A 23,637-nucleotide genomic window follows, 5' to 3' on the forward strand; every position below is an offset into this window, starting at 1 on the left:
CCACCCCAACCCCAGCCAAACACCAGCTCCCCACCCTCACCACCACAACCGCAAACACCAGCTCCCCAACCCTCACCCACCCCAACCCCAGCCAAACACCAGCTCCCCAACCCTCACCACCCCAACCCCAGCCAAACACCAGCTCCCCAACCGTCACCTACCCCAAACACCAGCTCCCCAACCCTCACCTACCCCAAACACCAGCTCCCCAACCCTCACCCAACCCAGCTTGAACCAAGTAAACACAGACTTACTTTCTTGCCCGCTCACATGACAGTGGAATTGTAGAAGGAAGCTGGGGGGTGATGGAGGGGGCGGTTGAAAGGTTTAACTAAAATGTGAAGCCCTGAGTTTGTAACTTTGTAAGAATATTTTGTATAAAATGTGTATTTATAAGTGACTGGTGTGTTTCTACAGTTCATTCGAGAAGACATTTATTATCAGACGACCTAAGTGTAGGAAGACCTCCTTCTGCTAAATTGGCTGAAGGCAAGGAACAGAGGGGGTTTGTGAGGGAAGCCAGGTCACATTGGGGAGAGGGATTAAGCGGGTAGCTCAGGGGTCTGCAGTGGGACCCTTCCTTGTATATATTAATGATCTGGATTCCCAGACCCAGTGTAAGACAGTTACATTTACAGCTGACACCAAGTTGGGGGGATTGTGGAATCAGAAGAGGCAGCAAAAGTCCTACAAAGAGTTTGACAGGGTAGCACATGGGCTGAGAACTGGCAAATGAAGGTTAATACAGTTAAATGCTTCTGCTACATATAGGATCCAATAGGAAACACAAGTGAGATTACACACAGAGAGAGAGAACGAGATAACCCTGGGAATGTCAGGAACAATTCAGCTTCCGTCTGCCCCTGGCTGACACCAGCAGTCAGCAGGATTGGATGGGAGCCAGGAAGGGCCACTGTGGGAGCTGTGCTCTCTCCGCTGAGTTCTCACGAGTTGGTGGCGAACGGATGCCTTAAAGTGAAAGGACTGAGTTCACTTGATCAGGAACCCTGTGTTTTGGGTGCCACACCTCAGCAAGCAAACAGTATTTGTCTGGGAGTGGCAGGATTCCCTGCCGCCGGTGACTGGTCTACCCTTCCAGATCCTGCCAATGAGCCAGGCTGGCTGTGCTGTCATCAGGGACACTGCTGTGCGCAATTGGCTGCCATGTTTCACCCACAAAATATAATCAATTCAATTTACAGTATATTCTATGAAGCACTTTGAGACGTCTCGAAGACGTGATAAGGCACTATATCAAATGGAAGGATTATTTTCAGCAGCGCCCTAGAGGACTGAGGATCTGCATAGCTCAGGAACCAGGTGAGCGGCCTCCACAGAGGGAGGGCGGCTCAAATCTGACAGTCCGTTAACGTGAGGAGTGTCTGGGTGGGGTAGGGGGCTTAAGTGCAGTCTTCCTGGAATTGTGTCGGTTCCCCACACTGACACTGAACACACTTTCCTATCACTGAACGTGGGATCCCCACTGACGCTGAACATGCTCTTCCCCAACTGACACTGAGCAGAGAGGTTATGGGTTAATAAAGGACAGCCGACACCGATTGTTTCAAGGCAAATCATATCTAACAAAACCTGATAGGAGTTTTTTGATGAAGTAATGGAGAGGGTGGATGAAGGTAGTGTAGTGGATGTCGTTTATATGGATTTTCAAAAGGCGTTTGATAAAGTGCCACATAAGAGCCTTGTAAGCAAAATAGAAGCCCACAGTATTAAAAGGATAGTGTCAGCATTGAAACCGAACTGGTTGGGAGACAGAAACCAGAGAGTGGTGGTTGAACAGTTGTTTTTCTGACTGGAGGTAAGTGTGCAGTGGTGGCCCCAGGGATCAGTATTGGAACCACTGCTGTTTTTCATCTATATAAATGACCTGTACTTGCAATTTCCAAGTTTGCAGATGATACTGAGCTAGGAAAAGTAGTAAACAGTGAGGAGGACAGTAGCAGTCTGCAAATGGACATGGAGACTGGTAAAATGGGCAAACACGTGGCAGATGAAGTTTAATGTGGAGAAATGCAAAGTGATGTATTTTGGGAGGAAGAATGAGGAGAGGCGATATAAGCCGATGGTACAATCTTAAAGGGGTGAAGGAACAGAGAGACCTGGTGGGGTCATATAAGTAAATCTTTGAAGGGGCAGGACAGGTAAATAAAGCTGTTAAAAAAGCATACGGGATACTGGACTTTATAAATAGGGGCATAAAATACAAAAGACAGGAAGTTATGATAGAATTTAATAAAACGCTGGTTAGGCCTCAGCGAGAGACTGTGTCCAGTTCTGGACACCACACTTTAGGAAGGATGTGAAAGCACTGGAGACAGTGCAAAAGGAGATTTCCCAGGATGGTACCAGGAATGAGGGTCTTCAGTTATCAGGAGAGGCTCGAGAAGCGAGGATTATTCTCCTTGAAGCAGAAAAGATTAAGAGGAAACTTAATAGAAGTTTTCAAAATTATGAGGGGATTCGATAGGGTGAACGAGGAGACACTATTTCTACTGGCGGGTGGGTCGGTAACTCGAGGACACGGATTTAAAATCGTTGTTAAAAAAAAACAAGAGACATTTTTTCACACAGCGAGTTGTTCAGATCTGGAATGCATTGCCTGAAAGAGTGGAGGAAGCCGATTCAATGACAACTTTTAAGAGAGAAGTAGATAATTATTTGGGGAGGACAAGTTTGCAGGGCTTATGGGGAGAGCGCGGGGGAGTGGGATTGAATTGGATGGGTCTTTTCAAAAAGCTGGTACAGACAAGATGGGCTGAAAGGCCTCCTTCTGTGTTGCATAATTCTATGATGGTTCTATGATTATGAACGCGCTCTCCCCATGCTGACCCTGTACACGCTCTCCCCACACTGATACTGAACACGGGATCCCCACACTGACCCGGGAGTGATCACGTCTCCACAGCCTGTAACCCGGCTGATGTGAAGGCCGTTCTGTGAGGTGCTGAAGCCAGAAGTACCAAGTTAATGATCTCTTTATTGGATGATTTGTTTTGTGTGGGGACACTGCCTACAAATACAGTCACTACAGTTAACAGCAATTACTGTGAAGCGCATTGAGCCATTATAGGCGTGGATCAGATGCTGGTCTCTCACTGTTCAGGGGAAGCTTTGCGGCACGGGGACGCCGGGAAAGCAGAGCCCCCACCCTCTCCCTGGCCCTACCTCTGTCACTGTGACCGAGCACCCAGGGTGGGCTTGCTCCACGGTTGCACGGGCAAAGCTCTTATAGAGATATGAAGCTTCTGTTTGGTGGGGCATGGGGAAAACATCCTGGGGGGTGGGGGGGTGGGGAGAGAGTCCACACTCAACCTGGAGCCGTGTGCGACTAGTAACAGGAAGAGGCTAAGCTGGTGGCTGAGTTGGTCAGTGCTGTGAGAGACCGGGCCGGTCACCACACACTGGCAGCTGTGCGGAGGGGGCAGGGGCTTGGGGATGGAGCTACTTCCTGAAGCCCATCCACTGGCTCCGCTGCCAAGATCAAACCAGCAGGGAGCTGAGCGGGGAGGGGCGGAGAGAGTGTGGAAGGAGAGGGGGTACTAGGGAAAGAGCGGAGAGTTGGGGGGGTGGGGGGGCTCTGCCGGGTGGGGGCGACAAATCAGGGCACGAGCTGCCTCCTCAGGCAAATTAAAACCATGTTCCAACGTGGGGCTGTTTGTAAACTAGTAAAAATACACATACAATTCGCCATAAAACGACCATTTCTCCCCCGCCGCAGGGTGGGTGGGTCAGCAGCCTCTGGTTAGTAAAAGATAGCACTTCTCGCTTTGATTTTTCCCGTTTTTTTACACATATTTACAAGTTCATCTATAAAAAATAGCACATTCAGGAAACCAAAGTCAGGCGTGTGCTCGCTCGCTCGCTCACTCCTTCGCTGGCTGGCGGTGAACATCATCGACACCTCACTCCCACACAAACACCTTCTCCATGATTTCACTTCTCTTTTTTGGCTTTTCAACAAGCTGTGACACTCAGACCCCCTGCTCTGGGGGTTGGGGGGAGGAGGGGAGGCGCTGGTTACCGTCCCCCCGCCGTGGCTGCCTCCAGCAGCCCCTTGCCGGCCTGCTTGCTGGGAGAGTGTGCCGGGGTGCTGGTGTCCGGGGCCACACTGTTGGTCTGGCTGTGAGGGGAGCTGCTCACCACACTGAACGCTGCTGTGCTGCCAGGTCGGCCCACCACCGGCGGCAAACACCCGCTCACCACCAGCCCTGTCAACACACAGTAACACACTGTCAGCAATAACCCAGGCAGCCGCTCACTGTGACAGCAACACACAAACACACGAGAGATCCCCAACCCTGGCCACATACAAATACGTCAACGCTCCCTCTACACTGTGTGTCCATATTCCCAGGTCAGGGTTAGAGACACAGTAAAGCTCCCTCCACACTGTGCTTCCACACTGCCGGGTGTGGGCTGGGGGGGGGGGTGACGGTGGGTGTTTACGCTGCTCGTGAAGCTGTGACTGACCTTTGGACACGCTGTAGCCGTACGCGGCATAGGCTGCGGCTGAGGCAGCGGCTGCTCCTGCCCTGGCTCCCGCTATGGCGGCTGCACTGCCAGTCCCAGGCTTCCTGCCGCGGCCTTTACTCGATGCCTTCCCTGAAGCCGCGGAGCACTTGGGACGTCCGCGGGCTCGGCCAGAGTGGCTGTGGGCGGACAAGGACCTCTCCTGGGACATTCCTGTGGTCAAAGAGGCAAGGCATCAAGCAGCGCACACACACACAGTAGCATACGCACATACACACAGAGTAACACACATAGAGAGAGCAGCACACACACATCACACAGAAGCAGTACACACACACACACAGAGCAGCATACACACACACACAGAGCAACACATATACACACACACACACACAGACAGAGCAGCACACAAGTACTCACACTGAATCCCAGGAGAATAAGGGAGACATGGGCAATGTGTGATAAATTATTACATCTTTGTTTAGTCAAGAGATTGTTTACAAGCTGGGGGGGGATGGGGAGAGATTGGTTACAGGCTGGGGAGATGGTTTACAAAGAGGGAAAAGGGAAAAAGTAACTGAAATTGTAGATCAAGGCAATGCTGTGGTTGTTGTGTATTTGGATTTACAAAAGACATGTGATAATGTTCCACAGGGGAGACTGGAGGAGAAACTCGAGGCCCACGGGATACGGGAAAACTAGGTGGTTTGGATGGAGAGGTAGTTGAAGAATAGAAAGCAGAGAAAGCAGAGATTGGGCTAATCGCCTGTTTTCCGGTTGGAGGAAGGTTAGTGTAGGGTCACATGGGCTGTGCTGGGGCCTCTGTGTTTTCATTCACATCAATGATCTTGACTTGGATATAGGGGACACGGAATCAGTTTGTGGATGATACAATACAATACTACATTTGTATAGCGTCTTTCATGTCGGGAGGACTGGCATTGTCTGGGTGGAGAACTGGGTTGAAGTTGAAGCAACTTCCGCTGGCAGGAAGCAAAGTTCTGTGGAACAGCAGTGTGTATGTGTGTGTCAGAGCCAGGGTCAGGGCTGCACTCCCTGTTGTGTGTCAGGGAACTGCCGGCTCCTCACCGTTGATCTGGTCGGAGGTGGAGCCCGTGATGGAGACGGGGGAGCTGGTGGCTCGGGACTGAGCCGCTGAGGCCAGATCATCCACTATCACCAGGTCACTGCTGCTCTCGTCCGGCGCGATGGAGCCCGTGTGCTGCTCACTGCTCATAGAGATCTGGACAGAGGAACACAGTCGCTGTCACTGTCACCAACCACATCACCACGGCTTTACACAGCTCACTGTCCACACTGCCACTGGCTGAACACAGGCTCGGGCTCACCGCCGGGTACCAGTGGGGCAGCGGCTCAGCTCACTGAGGCCTTGACTGAACCGCAGCCCATTGGAGATTCCTCACTGCTGGCTGCAGCCAGTCCAGGGCCAGCGCACCACCCCCACCCAGGCTGGGCAGCCAACTGACATCCCTCCCCCCAGACTGATTACAGCAAACAGGCACCCCTCCCCCCACCCCCCCAGACCACACAGGCAGTCGCTGCAATGCAAGAAATTGCTGACATAAACCAGGGGGAGGGGATTACCTCGCTGTAAGGGCTGGGAGAGGGGTTACCTCGCTGTAAGGGCTGGGGTGGGTAAGGGGGAAGAGTTACCTCGCTGTAAGGGCTGGGCATGGCGGAGTCCATGCTGAGGAAGGAGTCTTCTCCATCGCCGTCGGCTGACAGATTCCCAGAGGAGATGTTGGAGTTCTCAGCGGAGGCCAGCGAGGGCGTCAGTGTGCTCAGCCCCTCTCTCCTCCTCTTCATCACCTCACTGTCCTCTCTCCTCCTCTACACAGCACAGCAACACAACATTAATCTCCCTCCACACACTCCCAGACATGCACACTCACGCAGCACTGATACTCACACAGTCGCACATGCATGATACACACTCAGCCCTAATCCCCACACACTAACAAGCCCTGACACAAGCACAGTAACTCACATAGCCTTGACATATACACAGCCCTGAGACACACACACCCACATTCACACAATCCTGACACACTCTCTCCAGATACCTGACATACTCACTCCACACACGCAGACATGACACACATATACAAACACTCACAGCCGTGACACACACATACTGACACACAAACACACATACACACTCCACTCTCTGTGTGACTCACCTTTTCTGCATATTTCTCTCGTTTCCGCTTTCGATCCTTCACCTTGTTTGTCTCCTCCTGAACTCGCTTCTCTTCCTGTCGTAGCCGCACTGTCCAAAAAGACACAGTCACTACACCCTCTCAGTCACTGCACCCCACAGTCACTACAACCCCCTCACACAGTCATTACAACCCTCCCTGCCCCAAACACAGTCACTCCAACGGGAGTTCCCCCACTTACACTTCTTCTCCAACTCCTCGTCGTCCAGCAGTAAGCTGACCACCTCCTTGGGTTTCAGGGTGTCTGGCTTGAAGTTTCCCCCAGAAATTACCATTCGCTGAATCTGGTAAACACAAACGAGAGCCGGGGGGCACGGTGAGGGCAGCCAGTAAAGTGAGAGAGAGAGAGCGGGGGGCACGGTGAGAGAGAGGGGGAGGGCACGGTGAGAGAGAGGGGAGGGGGCACGGTGAGAGAGAGCGGGGGGCACGGTGAGAGAGAGCGGGGGGCACGGTGAGAGAGAGCGGGGGGGGCACGGTGAGAGAGAGCGGGGGGCACGGTGAGAGAGCGGGGGGGGCACGGTGAGAGAGCGGGGGGGGCACGGTGAGAGAGAGCGGGGGGGCACGGTGAGAGAGAGCGGGGGGGGCACGGTGAGAGAGAGCGGGGGGCACGGTGAGAGAGAGCGGGGGGCACGGTGAGAGAGAGCGGGGGGCACGGTGAGAGAGAGCGGGGGGCACAGTGAGAGAGAGCGGGGGGCACGGTGAGTGAGAGCGGGGGGCACGGTGAGAGTGAGTGGGCAGCACGGTGAGAGTGGGCAGCACGGTGAGAGTGAGCACGGGGGCAAGGGCATGCGGTGAGCCAGGGGTCTGTACCTCGCTCTTCTCCTTGGCACGCTGCAGGATGCGTTCCTCGATGCTGCCCTGACAGATGAGCCGGTACACGGTGACCTGCTTGGTCTGTCCCAGGCGGTGAGCACGGTCCATGGCCTGTTGGTCCACCGTGGGGTTCCAGTCATTGTCGTAAAATATCACCTGTCACACAGCACAGTGACACGGCACAAATTACTATCCTTGCATTTGATACAATGCATTTCCCGTTGGGAGGATGGCCCAAAGCGCTTCACAGGATTTAAGGTGATGTGGAGTGTGCACAGCAGTGTCCTGCAAACAGCCATGGAGGGAGCGACTAATTTTATTTGGGGGGTTGTTGACCAGGACCCTGGAAGAGAGAAACTCCCTTCTCTTTTCGAATACTACAGTGCCTCAATGTCCACCTGAATAAGCGTCACCCAGAGGTCGGCATCTCCGACAATGCAGCGTTCCCCCAGCACTGCATCGGAGGGTCAGCGTAGACCATGTGAGTTCAAATCCGACATTCAACTCACAACCTTCTGATTCTCAGAAGCAAGAGTGCCACCACTGATATACACATGACTGTATACAGCACAGAGCACAGAGATCACAGCACCGCGAGTATACATTATGTCTACACCAGAGACAAACAGAACCCAAAATCCACTCCCAACTGCTCTGTTTTGATGGTCAGATTCAATGTTTTACAGACAGAGAGCGATTGTAAATTGTCCCCAGTGAGTAAGGCTGTGTACTTCCCATTCCCCAAGGCCCAGCATCCTCCACACAGTGTTTCAGTGCCAGCCCGGCTCAGTTCTACACTCGACTCTGGTCAGAAGGCTGTGGATTCAAACCCCACATCAGGACTTTGAGCTCACATTCTGGGCTGACAGTCCAGTGCAGTGCTGGGGAGTTGGAGGTGCTGTCCTTTGGGTGAGATTTTAAACCTAGGTCCCATCTGTCTATTCAGGTGGATGTTAAAGATCCCGTGGCACTATTGGAGAAGAGAAGGGAGTTTCTCTCTCCCAACGTCCTGGCCAACAATCCCCCATATTAAATTGGTCACTCAATCCTTGGCTGTCTGTGGGGGACTGCTGTGTGCAACTGCTGCTGTGATCACCCACAACAGCAACAACAACTTGCATTTACAAAGCATCCGTCATGTTCGTTAACATCTATGATGTGTATAAAGCCCACAGCTATAACACGAAAGTGATCGCTGTGCAGCTCAGTGCTGGGTGTGTGTGCACGCGCTTGTGTGTGGGGAGAGGAGGGTTATGGTGCTGGAGCTGTGTGGGGAGAGGAGGGCTATGGTGCTCACCGTATCCGCCGCGGTCAGATTAATGCCGAGCCCCCCGGCACGCGTGCTCAGGAGGAAGACAAAGATGTCCGTTCTATTGGAAATCAAACAACATTTTAGGGAAAACTGGAGCTAGTGAGTGTGTGAGAACTGGTGTGTGTAGGTGTGTGGTGTGTATGAGTTTGTGGTGTGTGAGTTGTATGTGTGTGAGCTTGTGTGTGTGTGAGCTTATGTAGTGTGTGAGCTTGTGTGCTGTGTGAGAGCTTATGTTTGTGGTGTGTGAAAGCTGATGTGTGTGTGTGTGTGGTGTTGAGTGTGAGAGAGAGGAGCTGCTCAGGTACCTGCTCTGGAAGTCGGCCACCATGTCCCTGCGCTCCGAGATCTTAGAGGAGCCATCCAGCCTCATGTAAGTGTGCTGTCTGAACACCATGTATTCCTGCCAATGGAGACACACTGGTCAGCAAAGGGAAGGGGCCACCATGCATGGGGAGGGGGAGTGACCACGCTCCCTGCAGACAACTGTGAGGTTATACATTTTGGGGAGAAGAATAAGGATAAGTCTATGTTAGGGGGAAGAATTGCACCCTGACAACGAATTAGATTTGTATAGCGGCCTTTCATATCGAGAGAACGTCCCGAGGCGCTGGACAGTCTGGGATTTGGACCTGAGCTGGAGATTGGGATCAGGGGGTGGAGGGCAGGAGTAGGAGGGTAGCTGAAGGGGTGGTTGAAGAGGAGGGTCTTGAGACGTGCTTTGAAGGAGGTCAGGGAAGCAGTGGGCCTGTGGGTGGAGGCTACTTACCTCCAGCAGGTCGATCATGCGGGTCATCTGGGAGTAGATGAGAATGCGATGTCCCTGAGCTTTCAGTCGTGTCAGCAGGATGTCCAGCGTGTGCAACTTGCCACTGTCTGTGATCAGGCTCTCCTTGTCTGCAACCCCACAGGCGGCAAGGTTAGTGCTGCCCCGCCCACAGCTCTCCCACGCCACACGCACAGCTCTCCCAACGCCACACACACAGCTCTCCCACACCACACGCACAGCTCTCCCACGCCACACCTCCCCCTGCCCCACTAAGAGCCCCGCCTATAGGTCTCCCTGCCCGTCCACAGACGGCCCAGGGTCACGATTAGCTTAGTATAAAGAGCGGGCACCTTTCCTCTCAAACGTCAGTCATTCAGCTTGGAGAGGAGAGCAGTGCACATACTGGCAGTGCTGCTCCTGAGGGGTTATATTTAGCTCAGAGCTAGGAAGCGATATAGAAGGTCTCTCGGTCCACGATTCATCCCAGAACAAAAAGAAACTCAAGACACTTCCTGGTTCCTCAGCCGCCTACATCAACTGAGTGAGGGAGACTGGTTGTACGTGGCCTTCCTCTTGTCAGAAGCAAAATATGAAGAGGATGGCAACGCTGTGAGAGAACCAGGACTGATAACAATCAGAGCACGTGTGATAGAGAGGAGTGATAGCAGTAAATATTAACCCTGTGAGAGCGCGAGGACTTATAGCAGTCAGAACAGTATTAATCCTGTGAAGGTGAGGAAGCGGACTATTAGCAGTCAGTATTAACACTGCGAGACAGAGGGTTATGCTGTCAAGTTGTATAAAAGGTTTTGATATACAGTAAGCAAGGAACCACCTGGATTCACCAGTATGGGCCAGGCCATGGGAAGTCCACCTCAGCTCAGCCCGGGAGGCACTGCCCCCCCCCTCCCCACACACACTTTGGCTCAGGAGCTTCAGTAGAAGCCAAGGTTCGATTGAGCTCAAACCAGATACTGAGCTTCCGCTCAGTCAGACACTCTTGGGGGTGAGGCCAGCTGCTGTGAGAGTGAAGCTGGCTCCCACACGCTTGTGTTGCACACACTCTCCTGCAGTCAGTGAATTTGCCAGAAGCTGTAACGTGTGCAGTGGCTGGGGAGGGAGGACAGCCAGGCCTGTGCTGACCAGACTGCTGTGCGGGGTTGTGTAGCACCACCCAATGGCAGCACTTACAACCTACGCCACACTGCAAAAAGCTCCACTGATGCTTTAAATACAGGAGGCACAAGGCAGAAATTACAGTGAGCAATGACTGTGCTCCTGCTCACACAGACTGCCACAGAGGGTTGACAGCTGGTCCCTGTGAAGTCTGCTCAGTCTGAGGTACCCATCTCCTCCAAACCCCGCACCCACCTGGGATCCTGATGAAAGACCAGCCGCGCCTGGCCTGAATGGCGAACAGGCCCCCGGGACTGTCGGGGAAGAAGCTGGAGAGACGATTCCTCCAGTGTACAGCAAGCTGTGGGGTGCCGTACAGCAGGCACTGCCTGGCCGTGAGGCTACCCCCTTCCCGCACCAGCCGCCGCTCATATTCAGCGCTGCGATCACAGCAGTAGGCCTCGTGTGGCACAGCGGTCACCTGGGCAGGAGGAAGGCCAGACAGTTACTCACAATGTGCCTCACGCATACAGCACTCAGGTCTCGGGCACAGAGCAGCAAAGCGTTTAAACATCAATAAACAGGGGGTAAAGCTCATTCCCCACCCACTATCTGTGCCTGTCCTCACTCCCCAGCCCTCAGGTCGAGTTCAAGATCTGCGTCATCAGATTCCCCTCCCTCCGCTGTCTGGCCCCACCCGACCCCTGCAGCCTCCTGCAACCCTACCGTCCTGGCTGATCCCTCCGTGAGCTTGCTTCATATCCGCCCGCCCAGCTGGGTAAAGCGCTTGAGACATGCTGACGTGAAAAGCTCTATATCAGTATTGTACAGAGGCTGATCAATAAACACCAAAATGGAAATGATAAGCAACTGAGCAGGAAACGCATTGAGGGAGAGAACCGGGGATTGATATTTATGAAAGAGGCCATTTTGGACAGAGAAGCTAATATTGTCAAGTTACAAACAAGTGAGAGACAAGTGAAAACCAAGGAAAGGCTCACCAGGGAGTGTAATTTAGAAGGTGGCTTTACTATCAGTGTTGTCATATTAATCCATACACAGTGCCGTATCACACAATCAAGAGATCTCTCAAAGCACTTCACAGGATTCACTGTAAGTTGCAGTGACTGTGGAGTTTTTGGGCAGACAATTTGCACAGCAATGTCCCACAAGCAGCACAAAGTGAATGACCAATTTTATCCAGGCAATGTTGACCAGGACACCAGGAGAGAGAATCTACAGGATCTTTAACGTGCACCTGAACAGATACAGCTCTGTGGCACATCTCATCCGAAGGACCGCACCTCAAGGAATGCAGCACCCCCTGTAGTGTGAGTTCACAATGCAGCACCTCACCGTGAGAAAGAGGAAACCTGTGTGGGGCTGAGAGGAGTGGACAGACTTACCCTGGGACTGGAGGTGTACAGGAAGGCTGGCAGCTCCACTGACTGACTGTAGTGCGAAGATAAGGCAGATTTCCGGGGATGAGCATATTGCACGTGGCGCACAACAGCCTTATGACAGCTGGTGAAACACAGTTCCTGTCAGGAAGACCAGAGCATTAAGGGTGCATCCTGCATAGCACAGCATCAACGGCAGACACAGAGAAAAGGGTGGAATGAGATTAGAGTGGGGAGTGAGGACCAGCACAGTCACAATGGGGAGAGAGCAGGGAATGGGATTAGAGCTTTGGGACATCTTCCTGACATGGAAGGCGCTATATAAATGTAAATTGTAAACTGTAACAGGAGTGTCAGATGGGAAGAGTGATAATAATAATAATTCTTGCATTTGATATAGCACTTTTCACGTCTTCTCGATGTCTCAAAACGCTTCACAGAATAGACTGTAAAGTGAATTGACTGTATACATTTGTGGGCGAAATGCAGCAGCCAATTGTGCACAGCAGTGTTCCACAAACAGTCGTGGATTGAAATGACCAATTTATTATTGTTTTTTTGAGGGATTATTATCAGGTGTGCGGAGTAAGGAAACCTGCCCAAGGTTTCACCCTGCCGGGAATCGAACCCAGGTCTCTCGCTTGTAAAGTGAGTGCTCTAACCACTGAGCTACAGGACTCCACCTGTTGAGAGTCTACAGGTCTAGAGTAGATTATAACCTTTTAACACGGTAAAGATGGAATCACTGGCCGAGTAGCCGGATTATTAGTTTGATATACAGTCAGGACACTGCCTTGTGGAGGGAAGCTGGCTAATCTAACAGCAGCCGAGCAGCCTGGCTCCTCTGACCCTCCACTGCTCCACCTCTTCCTGCAGAGAGCCTTAGCTCAGCTGCACTCTGCGGCCAAGACTCTGTGTGGGATGGAGTGAGTGGCCACCACCCTTACCTGTAAAACTCTGCTGCTGTGAATGTTGGGGAAGGCCAGTGGAGAGTCCAGCCATATGACGAGTGCCTGGTTGTTGAGGTGCTGCCCCGGGAGCTCAGCTTCCCCCCAGCTGCGAGTGTGATGAAGCCTGTAGGAAGCTTTGAGTGCTAGAAATAAAGCTAACCACCTGCGGGGAGAAGGAACTGTTAATGTGGCACCTTCCCCTGTCACAACATCACACAACAGGCCCCGGTCACCAGCCCATTCGTCACATCTGATCTCAGGAATCTCTCTCTCTCTCCCACAGGCCTGGGCAACAATTCTCATTGAAGTGAATTACTCATTCACTTAATGCCAGTTTGTGCTTTGCGCCAATTAGCTGCCACATTCACCCGAACAAAACACAGTCACTACACAACACGGAGCACTCTAAAGAGCTTCAAGATATTTCAACTTGACAAAAGTACAAGAATTCTATTCAAATAATGACACACATACAAAACTCATCCCAGTGATCAGCTGGTGTCTGACACACACAGACACCCAACGCTGTGTTTAAAAGTCTCCAAGCCAGACTGAGAGTTCCATGCTTCCTACCTAGACATAGAAATTCATGTCTGGAACTGGAATGTGCATTCTGTCCCTGGACAGACACACCTTGTTACTTAATTCCAGTGAGTATTAGGGGCAGGTTGTCAAGAGCCAAGGCTTGGAGACCCCAGAGTGTGCGCTGGGTTAACTGCTGGAGTCTAACCAATAAGACCGCATAGCTCGCCATTGATATCACTATCTGGCAAGCTTTCCTGCTGCTTGTCCAGTTAGGACCACCCTACCCGTTAGCGCCTTGGCTTGCAGGATCAACAGGACATGAGTAGGAGGATTCCCTGTCCTTTGTGACTGGTCTGTCCTTCCAAATCTTGCCGATGAGCCAGGCTAGGCTGTCATCAGCAGTGCTCTGAAGTGCTGATAACCCACCTGCTTCAGGAATCGGACTAGAGACCTTCGCAGAGGGTGGGCTCAATTCCCATTCCATTGCAAACATATCACCTTGAAGCCAGTTCAGCTCCCTTTGTCTCCTCTCACTCTCTTTCTCTCAATCAGTTGTGCAGCTCACTATCTGCAGCGGCAAGAGCCGGCATATGCTAAGGACACGGTGGATAAGGAGATGAGTTTGCCTTCCTCTCAGCTCGGGTGCACACTGCTGCAACGACCGGCATTATTTCCACTCTGCCCTGCGTCCTCCCAACTGCCGGCTCCTGCCATTGCCATGAGAGGACGGACCACCAGTTAGGGAAGGGAACGGAAGTAGGAATGTTGAAAATGGTCTCGGCCCGGATAGAATCACCCGCTGGGCCGGATTCGGCCCAGGGACTAGCCATTGGACTAAGTTGTTATACAATAAAGATCCTCCCAGTGTGGGCCAGCCCTGCCAACCGCAATAGGAACAGATTCAGGCTGGCCAGCACCAGGCCTGAGGAAGCAGCAGGACTCACCTGGCCAGCATGCCTTGAAGCATGAGATTGGAGATTTCGGAGGGCGACACATCAATAAACCGCAGGAAAGAAAAAGCGCTTCCTTCATCGTTACCTGCGGGTACAGGGAAAAAACAGTCACAAACGTGGAGCAGAAGCCCTCGAACTCCAGCAAACAAACTGAGAAATCTTACCTTTTCTGTGGAAGAGAGATTGTTGGATATGGGCCGGGGAGAAGGGTGACATGATGACTCGTAACCACCTGGAATCAGAGACGTTCAGTCGTCAGCAGTCACATCAACTACAAGTGAGTGGCCTTTCATGTCAGATAAGATAGGAACATTGGCAAAAGGAACAAGAGGAGTCCATTCAGCCCATTGAGCCTGTTCAACGAGTTTAAGATCTTGGCAGATCTTTTAATACCAATATTTACATTTGATGTAGCACCTTATCAAGTCACTGAAACATCAAAGTGCCTCACAGGACTTACTGTAGAGTGTTCTGTCTGCATTTGTAGGTAAATGCTAATCCCATGCCTTGTCACCACACCTCTTAATACCTCGATTACCAAATCCCTATCCATCTCTGTCTTAAAGGTCCCTATTGATTCCACCTCTCTAGGGGCAGAGGGTTCATATCTTCACATCCCTCCACCTGAGGAAATGCTTCCTGACCTCAGCTCTAACAGAAATGCTCCATTCACGGGAATCAGCAACTGGGCTGTGAGAAGAGGCCTGTCTGGAGGCTGGGGAAGGGAGCTGGAGGCTGAGGCAGGGGGCTGGAGGCTGGGGCAGGGGGCCAGAGGCTGGGGCAGGGGCTGGAGTGCGGGGCAGGGGGCTGGAGGCCGGGGCAGGGGGCTGCAGGCCGGGAAAGGGGGCTGACTCGAGGATGGGGAGAACCTGAAGGTTCTATGAGCCCCTCTCACCTGTTGCGACAGTGACTGAAGTGGATAATCTGGCCGTGCCTGTACACAAGCTTGGGAATGCTGTAGGGTCTCAGAGACATGTGAAAGGGTGATTTAGTCTCTTGGCGCTCAAACAGCTCCGGGTGGTTACACACCTGAGGGAGAAGAGAAGAGAGTGAGTAAACCAGAGTCCAGCAGCTCCTCAGCTTCACCCCAGCCTGCTGTGGCCTTTGTGCCTGAGGCTCCAACACCACAGAGTCAGAGTCAGAGCGAGGGGGAGGCGCCAGGTGTGTGTGAGCACTGCGTGTATGTGTGTGTGTGTGAGCACTGTGCGTGTGTGTGTGAGAGAGAGAACTGACCTTACGGAACTGCATGACGAGGTTCATAAGGCTGCTGGTGCTGTTCTGGGCCTGCTGGCTGGTGCCCATGGAGGACTGCAGCAGGTCTTCAATGGAGATCTTGTGCTTCAGCGCCTGGTACAGCAGCTTCTGCCTACCCGTCAGCTGGCAGTACATCAGGATCTCAATCTAGCACAGACACGCTGACCAGTTAACACATCGAAACGCAAGACCCGGACATTAGACAGTACTGTGACACACAAACAATGAATATCTTGAAGCACTTCACAGGTAGAATTGACACACAGCCTCCACACAGCCAACCCACCACAGCCTCCACACAGCCTGCCCACCACAGGCCCCAGCCCACCACAGGCCCCAGCCCACCACAGGCCCCAGCCCACCACAGGCCCCAGCCCACAAGGCCCAGCCCACCACAGGCCCCAGCCCACCACAGGCCCCAGCCCACCACAGGCCCCAGCCCACCACAGGCCCCAGCCCACCACAGGCCCCAGCCCACCACAGGCCCCAGCCCACCACAGCCCTGACACAGCCAACCCAGCTTAGCCCTGACACAGCCAGTCCACCACAGCAAACCACTGGCCAAGAGTGAGGTGAGCAGTACTGTAGTGTAGCGCAGCGCTCTGGATTACCTTATCAGAGAGCTCATTCTCCACATCCTTTTTTATCCTCCGCAGCATGAAAGGTTTGAGAATCATGTGTAGGCGAGACAGCTGGTCTGGGAACAGAACATGTTCTGTTTATACAGCGAATCTGACAGAAAATAAAGCACGGCAGCAAGGTGTGGGCCTGCTGAAGGGGCTGAGGTAACATGGAATATTATAATGGAGCTTACTCAATTTACTCCCAAATAACCTGGGAATATTACTACAGATGATACCAGGGATGAGTGTGGGGGGTGGGGGGAAGAGATCAGAACAGGTCAGCGAGTAGATAGTGGGTGGAAGAGTAGAATGGGGGGGTGGCGCTGGGAGAGACTTACTCTCATCGATAGCAGACTTGTTCTCCGCATGGCTCTCGATGTCCCGGGAGAACCACTCGTTGAATTCATCGTGGGAGTCGAAGAGAGTGGGCATGATGAAGTGCAGCAGGGCCCAAAGCTGTGGAGACACAGAATGCTGCACTCAGCTCAGGCCAGCCACAAACAACATCCACCATGAGACTGCAGTCTATAACTGCAGTATACAGCACAGAGTAGGTCTTTTATTCCATTGGGTCTGTGCTGGTGCTTGCTCCCCACTCTAATCCCATTCCCTGCTTGATCACCATCGTGTCTGTGCTGGTGCTCGCTCCCCCACTGGAGCTCACTACTCTAATCCCAATCCCTGCTCTCTCCCCAACATGTCTGCGCTGGTGCTCACTCCCCTACTGGAGCTGCTACATGCCAAGTGCAGCACTGACCAGTGAAAGCCTGGCTGTTACTCACCTCAGCCATGGTGTTCTGGATGGGCGTCCCCGTCAGCAGCAGCCTATTTCGACATTGAAATTGTAACAGGATCTTCCATCGCACACTGCAGAGGATGGCGTGCTGTTAGTGAATTCAGAGCCCTGCCTCCAGCCGCTCACAGCCCCCACACCCACCTACTCACAGCCCCACCCCCCCATGCTAACAGCCCTGCCTCCCCCCCAGCAATCTGGGCCCCGTCTCACCCCTGCACTCACAAATCGCCTCCTCCCAGCACGCAGTCCCACCTCCCATCACGCTCACTGCCCAACCTCCCCCAGCACTCACAGCCCCGCCTCCCCTCCAGCACTTACAGCCTCACCTCCCCTTACGCTCACAGGCCCGCCTCCCCACCCCGCACTCAGAGCCCTATCTCCCCCCCCACCTCACACTCAGTGAGCACTAACTATCCCAGGAAGAGCTGAGAGTTCATGGGTGTCCCTCCCTGGACACACAGGCAGCAGAAGCCTGTGTTCCTTCACACAGAGAGAGAAAGAGACAGACAGACCGAGAGAGAGAGAGAGACAGACAGATAGACCGAGAGAGAGGGACAGACAGACAGACCGAGAGAGACAGACAGACCAAAACACAGACAGACACACCTGGAGCTGCTTTTGAGAGCCTGGGCCTCGTCCAGCACCATGTATTGCCACTTGACCCTCTGGAAGTACTTGACGTCCTGCACCACCAGCTGGTAGCTGGTTATCACCACGTGGAATGGGGCATCCTGTGTGTATAGCGTCTTCTGTAGGCCAGAGTGGACACACACCTCAGCACTCACCTCACCACTCACCTGCAGGGGAAGGGGCCAAGAGGACCAGGGAGGTCTAGGGGGGGGAGGGGTGTTACTGGAGGAGGAAGCAAGAGGCAGGGGAAAGGGTGCGTCCAGGGCGGGGGGGTGGGGGGAGTTCCTGGGAGTAAGGTGAGACTATAAGGGCGAGTTTGTGGGGGAGACGTACCTGAGGGGTGGGGGAACTCATCTGAGGGAGGGGTAATGGTGGTGACGTACCTGACTCCAGAATTTCCTGATCACCTTTCGGTCGTGCGGGTTCCCCCAGTACGGCAGCACCTGAGAACAATATTAGCAGCTGCTCAGTAAACCTGCCCTACCCAACAGTGCTCTCAGCTCAGTCACACAATGCCCTACTCAGCAGTGCTCTCAGTACATTCCCCAGTCACACTGACACCTCAACTTCTTCCCCCCAGTCCCCACCAGCCCCACTTCCTTCCCAGACCCACTCCCTCCTTCCCTAGCCCCCTCCCTCACCTTGAACCGAGGAACAAATCTGGTGAATTCCTGGTGCCAGTTGTTGAGGGTTGAAGCGGGGGAGATGATTAAAAACGGACCCCAGATGTTCTCCCTCTGTAAAGAGAAGACGTCTTAATTAATCAAAATAACAATAATAATCCTTCCATTTGGATACAGTGCCTTATCACGTCATAGAGATATCCTGGGAGCACTTCACAGGGCGCATTGTAAAATGGACTGTGTACTTTGTGGACAAAACGATCCCATGTCCTGGACTGAACTCCACTAACTGACCTGATCCTCATGGAGGTGCCCACAAGGTACTCGTGTTAACAATGCGACGCGGCCTAGTGACCCCACTGCGAGTGACTGAAACAGCCACTCATCTCTAACATTTACCTCAGCCAAGTGTGCCAGGAAAGCGATGCTCTGCACCGTCTTCCCCAGCCCCATTTCATCAGCCAATATCCCGTTGATACCCTAGAGACAGAAAGCAAGAGAACATGGCGTTAGCCCTGAGGCCTCACAGACTGACTGCACAGTAACAGGCCCTCTCAGTGCAGCACTTTACCTGCTCGTACAAGTTGGCGAGCCAGTTCATGCCCTTCAGCTGATAGGCCTTGAGTTTGCCAATGAACATGGCAGGCTGTGGGATATCCTCCCCAGCGCAGATGGAAGGATTGGCCAAGCTGTAACTCTCCCCAAACCCCGTGCCGGACTCGTTGGCTGCCCGCAGCGCTGCCATCCGGCTCTCCTTTGCTTCCTCATCAAACAGCCGGGTCTGCAACCACAATACGCAGTCAGTGAAATAATCACATCCGTCCATCTGATACAGCGCCTTATAACATCATCGAGATTCAAAATACCTCACAGGATATAGTACAAAGTAATGGGTGTGTTTTGAGGGTGAATGTGGTAGCTCATCTAACATTAATAATGTTGATACAGTGCCTTTCGGCGGGGTCAACAGCTCAATTGCTCCACAGGATACACTGTAAAGTGTAGTGACTGTGTATGTTTTGGCTGAACATATAGGCCTGGAGTGAGAGAGCCGGGAGAGACAAACTCCTCTTTTTAATCGTGCCATGGGCTCTTTAATATCCATTTGCTGGGACCTCAGTTTACACAGACAGCTTAACCAGGCATGGACATGGCATTTGGGGTAATGTCCCTGACAACTCCCTAAGTCCAAGAACATTAAAGCACAGAAACTGGCCTGACACCAGAACGCACTCAGCATTTCAGGGATATTTCACCAATATTCCATCAAAAACAACAAGAAATTGCATTTCACATCCCAGAACAGGTTCACCATGGACTCTTAGGTTCAATTTCTACTGGCAGGAATCAGGGTTCCAACCCTCTGCTGGAAAGGTGTGGTGGGTGAGGTATGTGTGAGCTGTGAGGTGGGTACAAGGGGTGCGAGGGGTATGAGGTGTGTTGGGTGTGAGGTGTAAGGTGTGTGTGGTGTGCGTGTTGTGGGGTGTTTGTGAGGTGCATGAGGATAGGAATGAGACCCTGCCAACACTCACTATCTGGGCTCCCAAGTCACTTGGGAGGCACCAAGCACTCGTGCCACACACCCGGCAAAAAACATCAGCACTCATTGCAAGTCTTCCCCCCCCTTCCAAGCACACCCCTCCCCAAGGCAACTCAACTTCCTCTGCCTCCAGCCTGTCCGTCACAGTTCCCAATTCACACCTATGCCAATCGGCATCAACTCCAGACTGATAGCAGGTAACCCAGTGACAGCTGTGAGCAGCCTTGTACACTGACTTGAGTGACTGTGAGTGAGGTGGTGAGTGTGAGTGAGGTGGTGACTGTGTGAGTGAGGCGGTGACTGACCCGAGCTTGCTGCACTTGATAAGCTTCCTCAGCGTTCTTCAGTGCCTGGGCCTTGTAGTACTCACTGTCTGCAAATCACAAGGGACAGCATCGGTCAGACAGCACTCCAGTCCCCTCTTCCCTCCAACACGCTACGCCCTGCGCTTCTTCACCACCAAAAGCCAACCCCTATGCTCTCCCACCTCCCTCCCATAGCGCTCTCCACTTCCCCCTGCGCGGCGCTGACCGTAATCCTCCTGGGTGAGGTTAATGAGGACTCCGCCACCGATGTGGACCTGCCGGTACGTGACGCTGTCGTCCAGCTTGAGGAGGATGCGGTCCTGCTCCTCGTCGCTCTCGCTCTCCCGCTTCCGGCTCATAAAGTGAGCGTACAGCTCTGTCTGTGTGATCAGGAAGTTCAGCTTCCTCTGCTGTCGCTTAGCCTAGGAGAACACAGCCAGTTAGTGCCTCCCCAATACCCCGCATAGCCCGAGCCCTGCACGGCCCCCGATCCTGTCACTAACCCCTGACCCTGTCACTAACCCCCAACCCTGTCCCTCACTGTCACTAAACCCCTCACTGCCCCTCACTATCACTAACCCCTTCACTGTCAGTAACCTCCCCTCTGCCTGCAGTTGGGGCTCTCACTGGCTGGCTGTGTCTGGGTTCTGTAGCCCATTAATGCCTTGACACAGTTTCGCTCACCTCCCGCATCTCCTCGTCCAGCTTGCGCTGCTCGAGCGCCTCCTTCTCTGCCCGCTTGCGATGTTCCTTCTCCACCTTCTCGTACCTCTTCCAGTACAGTAGCATTTCCCTGGTCAGCCGGCGGGCTCGGGGCAGTGTCTCCTTACAGTTCTTTTGGGCCTGGATAGCAGCTCTCCTCACCTCTCGCATACACTGGTACGCCAGCTGTGGGTAGCCAGGTTCAGCAATCAGCACCCGCCAGGGGGGTGGTGGAGTGGGGGGAAGCATAGTGAGCGCTGTGAGGTGGTGGGGAGTGGGGGAGACGTGGGAGCACAGTGACTGCTGTGGAGGGAGCACGGTGACTGCTGTGGGGGGAGCACGGTGACTGCTGTGGGGGGAGCACAGTGACTGCTGTGGGGGGAGCACAGTGACTGCTGTGGGGGGGGGCGGGGTGGAGAACAGTGACTGCTGTGTGGGGGGGGGAGCACAGTGACTGCTGTGTGGGGGGGGGGGGGGGGGAGCACAGTGACTGCTGTTGGGGTGGGGGGGCAGAGCACAGTGACTGCTGTGGGGGGAGCACAGTGACTGCTGTGTGGGGGGGAGCACAGTGACTGCTGTGTGGGGGGGGAGCACAGTGACTGCTGTGTGGGGGGGGAGCACAGTGACTGCTGTGTGGGGGGGGAGCACAGTGACTGCTGTGTGGGGGGGGAGCACAGTGACTGCTGTGTGGGGGGGGGAGCACAGTGACTGCTGTGTGGGGGGGGAGCACAGTGACTGCTGTGTGGGGGGGAGCACAGTGACTGCTGTGTGGGGGGGGGGGAGCACAGTGACTGCTGTGGGGGGGGGGGAGCACAGTGACTGCTGTGGGGGGGGGGGAGAGCACAGTGACTGTTGTGGGGGGGGGGAGCACAGTGACTGCTGTGGGGGGGGGGGGAGCACAGTGACTGCTGTGTGGGGGGAGCACAGTGACTGTTGTGGGGGGGGGGGGGAGCACAGTGACTGCTGTGTGTGGGGGAGCACAGTGCCTGCTGTGTGTGGGGGTGGGATGGGGGGGGGAGACAGCGTGGTGGGGAAAAGAGGAGAGTGTCACATTTACCTTCTTGGTGTTTGTCAGGATCATGTTCCGTGCGGAGGATTTCTGTTTGTACATCTGCACAGAACACAAAGCAAGGGTTACTGATCCAACGCAACAGGCCAGCCACAGCCCTGTGTCACTTTTTTTGCCCAGCCGAGCGTCTAACACAAATGGGAAATTCATCACCATGCTTAAGAGTCTCCTAACCAAGCTGAGATTTCCTTGCATCCCACCTGCACGTGGAAATTCCAGAGATAGATTGTTGGAATGGAAATGCGGGGATGGACACATCCTGCTTGCATAATTCCGGAAATTATTTGGCGCAGGTTGGCAAGAGCCAAGCCTTGTGGACCCCAGAGTGTGCGTTGGGGTAACTGCTGAAGTCTAACCAGCATAGCTTGCCATTGAGAACACTGTCTGGCAAGCTTTCCCGCTGCTTGTCCAGCTGGGACCACACTACCCGTTAGAGCTTTGGCTTGCAGGGTTAACAGGAGCTGAGTGGGAGGGTTCTCTGCCTCCAGTGACTGGTCTGTGTCATGTGATGATGTAAGTGAAACACAGTGTATGGTATGATATCATGACAAAAGTGCACCGCAATGGTGACAGTGTGTGCAATAACTGTGAAAGTGTGATAGATGTATAAGGCTGTGAGAGTGTTGTTGATGTGAGCGTTTGACGTGAGTAAGACAAATGTAGCTGGTGTGAGACAGTGCTGGAGCTCACCTTGGGCACCTCTTTCTTGGCGATGCTGAGCCACACCTTGCGGCGCCGGGCGTTCAGCTGCTCCAGGCTCAGGTGCTTTTTCTTGGAGCCGGGCGGAGGGGCGTCGTGTGAAAACTTGGCAAAGATTTTCATCTCCAGGCGGTGGGGCGACTCCCCAATGGAGTGCTCCACCTCCCGCCTCCTCTTTACCTTCTTCAGCTTAGCTACAACAAACACCAGGGCTCCGTTACTCCTCACACACACCAGGCCTCCGTTACTCTTCATACACACCCACCAGAGCACTATTATTTCTCATACACACCCACACACCAGGGCTCTGTTACTCCTCTCACACACACACACTCCAGAGCTCCATTACTTCTCATACACACACACCAGAGCTCTGTTACTCCTCATACACACCCACACACATGCCAGGGCTCTGTTACTCCTCACACCAGGGTTCCGTTGCTTACACTAAAAAGAAGCAACAACAACCTGCACTTATAAAGCGCTTTCACACGGGGCAACGTCTCAAAGCACTGAACAATGGTGGCGTTCATTGCCCAACCAGTGAGAATCGGGAGGTGACCACAGGCCTGGATACAGAGTAAAGCACAGGGAAGGGCACAGGGCAGGGCGGTGGGACATAGGGCATTGGCAAGCAGCAGGGGCAAGGATTGCGAGAGGCAAGACTCACCCTTTAGCTTCTTCTCCTCCTTCTTCTTCTTCTTGCTGGGACCCAGGACATGGCGTTGCTGCTCGTAGAAGTGGTCATGTGTGGAGAGCAGCCCGGTGCTGTAATACTGGTACTGGTGCTGCTACAGGGACACCAGACACTCAGCATCAGGCTCACACAGACA

At 53.5% G+C, this 23,637-nt stretch overlaps 1 protein-coding gene and 1 non-coding gene across 2 annotated transcripts in view; both read right to left on the reverse strand.

Annotated features, from left to right (window-relative positions):
- Positions 1-2,977: 2,977 nt before the first annotated feature.
- ino80 (INO80 complex ATPase subunit) overlaps positions 2,978-23,637 on the reverse strand; it is a 38,517-nt gene continuing 17,857 nt past the window's right edge. The window contains exons 6-36 of the mRNA XM_042337924.1: positions 23,475-23,595; positions 22,796-22,998; positions 22,094-22,147; positions 21,019-21,222; positions 20,561-20,756; positions 20,335-20,402; positions 19,061-19,270; positions 18,889-18,969; positions 18,508-18,603; positions 18,250-18,309; positions 17,843-17,985; positions 17,223-17,307; positions 16,779-16,896; positions 16,429-16,514; positions 15,797-15,964; positions 15,459-15,592; positions 14,728-14,795; positions 14,555-14,648; positions 13,083-13,248; positions 12,142-12,276; positions 10,991-11,216; positions 9,620-9,747; positions 9,159-9,253; positions 8,839-8,911; positions 7,539-7,697; positions 6,910-7,012; positions 6,690-6,778; positions 6,163-6,339; positions 5,578-5,731; positions 4,489-4,701; positions 2,978-4,226 (exon numbers count right to left, since the gene is read on the reverse strand). Of these exons, the coding sequence (XP_042193858.1) occupies positions 4,036-4,226; positions 4,489-4,701; positions 5,578-5,731; positions 6,163-6,339; positions 6,690-6,778; positions 6,910-7,012; positions 7,539-7,697; positions 8,839-8,911; positions 9,159-9,253; positions 9,620-9,747; positions 10,991-11,216; positions 12,142-12,276; positions 13,083-13,248; positions 14,555-14,648; positions 14,728-14,795; positions 15,459-15,592; positions 15,797-15,964; positions 16,429-16,514; positions 16,779-16,896; positions 17,223-17,307; positions 17,843-17,985; positions 18,250-18,309; positions 18,508-18,603; positions 18,889-18,969; positions 19,061-19,270; positions 20,335-20,402; positions 20,561-20,756; positions 21,019-21,222; positions 22,094-22,147; positions 22,796-22,998; positions 23,475-23,595 (4,098 nt within the window). The 3' untranslated portion in view covers positions 2,978-4,035. The remainder of the gene's footprint in view (positions 4,227-4,488; positions 4,702-5,577; positions 5,732-6,162; positions 6,340-6,689; positions 6,779-6,909; positions 7,013-7,538; positions 7,698-8,838; positions 8,912-9,158; positions 9,254-9,619; positions 9,748-10,990; positions 11,217-12,141; positions 12,277-13,082; positions 13,249-14,554; positions 14,649-14,727; positions 14,796-15,458; positions 15,593-15,796; positions 15,965-16,428; positions 16,515-16,778; positions 16,897-17,222; positions 17,308-17,842; positions 17,986-18,249; positions 18,310-18,507; positions 18,604-18,888; positions 18,970-19,060; positions 19,271-20,334; positions 20,403-20,560; positions 20,757-21,018; positions 21,223-22,093; positions 22,148-22,795; positions 22,999-23,474; positions 23,596-23,637) is intronic.
- trnav-uac lies at positions 12,743-12,814 on the reverse strand. Its single transcript has one exon. It is a non-coding gene; the product is annotated as a tRNA-Val (tRNA).

The sequence above is a fragment of the Callorhinchus milii genome, unplaced genomic scaffold (genome assembly GCF_018977255.1).
Source record: "Callorhinchus milii isolate IMCB2004 unplaced genomic scaffold, IMCB_Cmil_1.0 Scaffold9, whole genome shotgun sequence".
NCBI lineage: Eukaryota > Metazoa > Chordata > Chondrichthyes > Chimaeriformes > Callorhinchidae > Callorhinchus > Callorhinchus milii.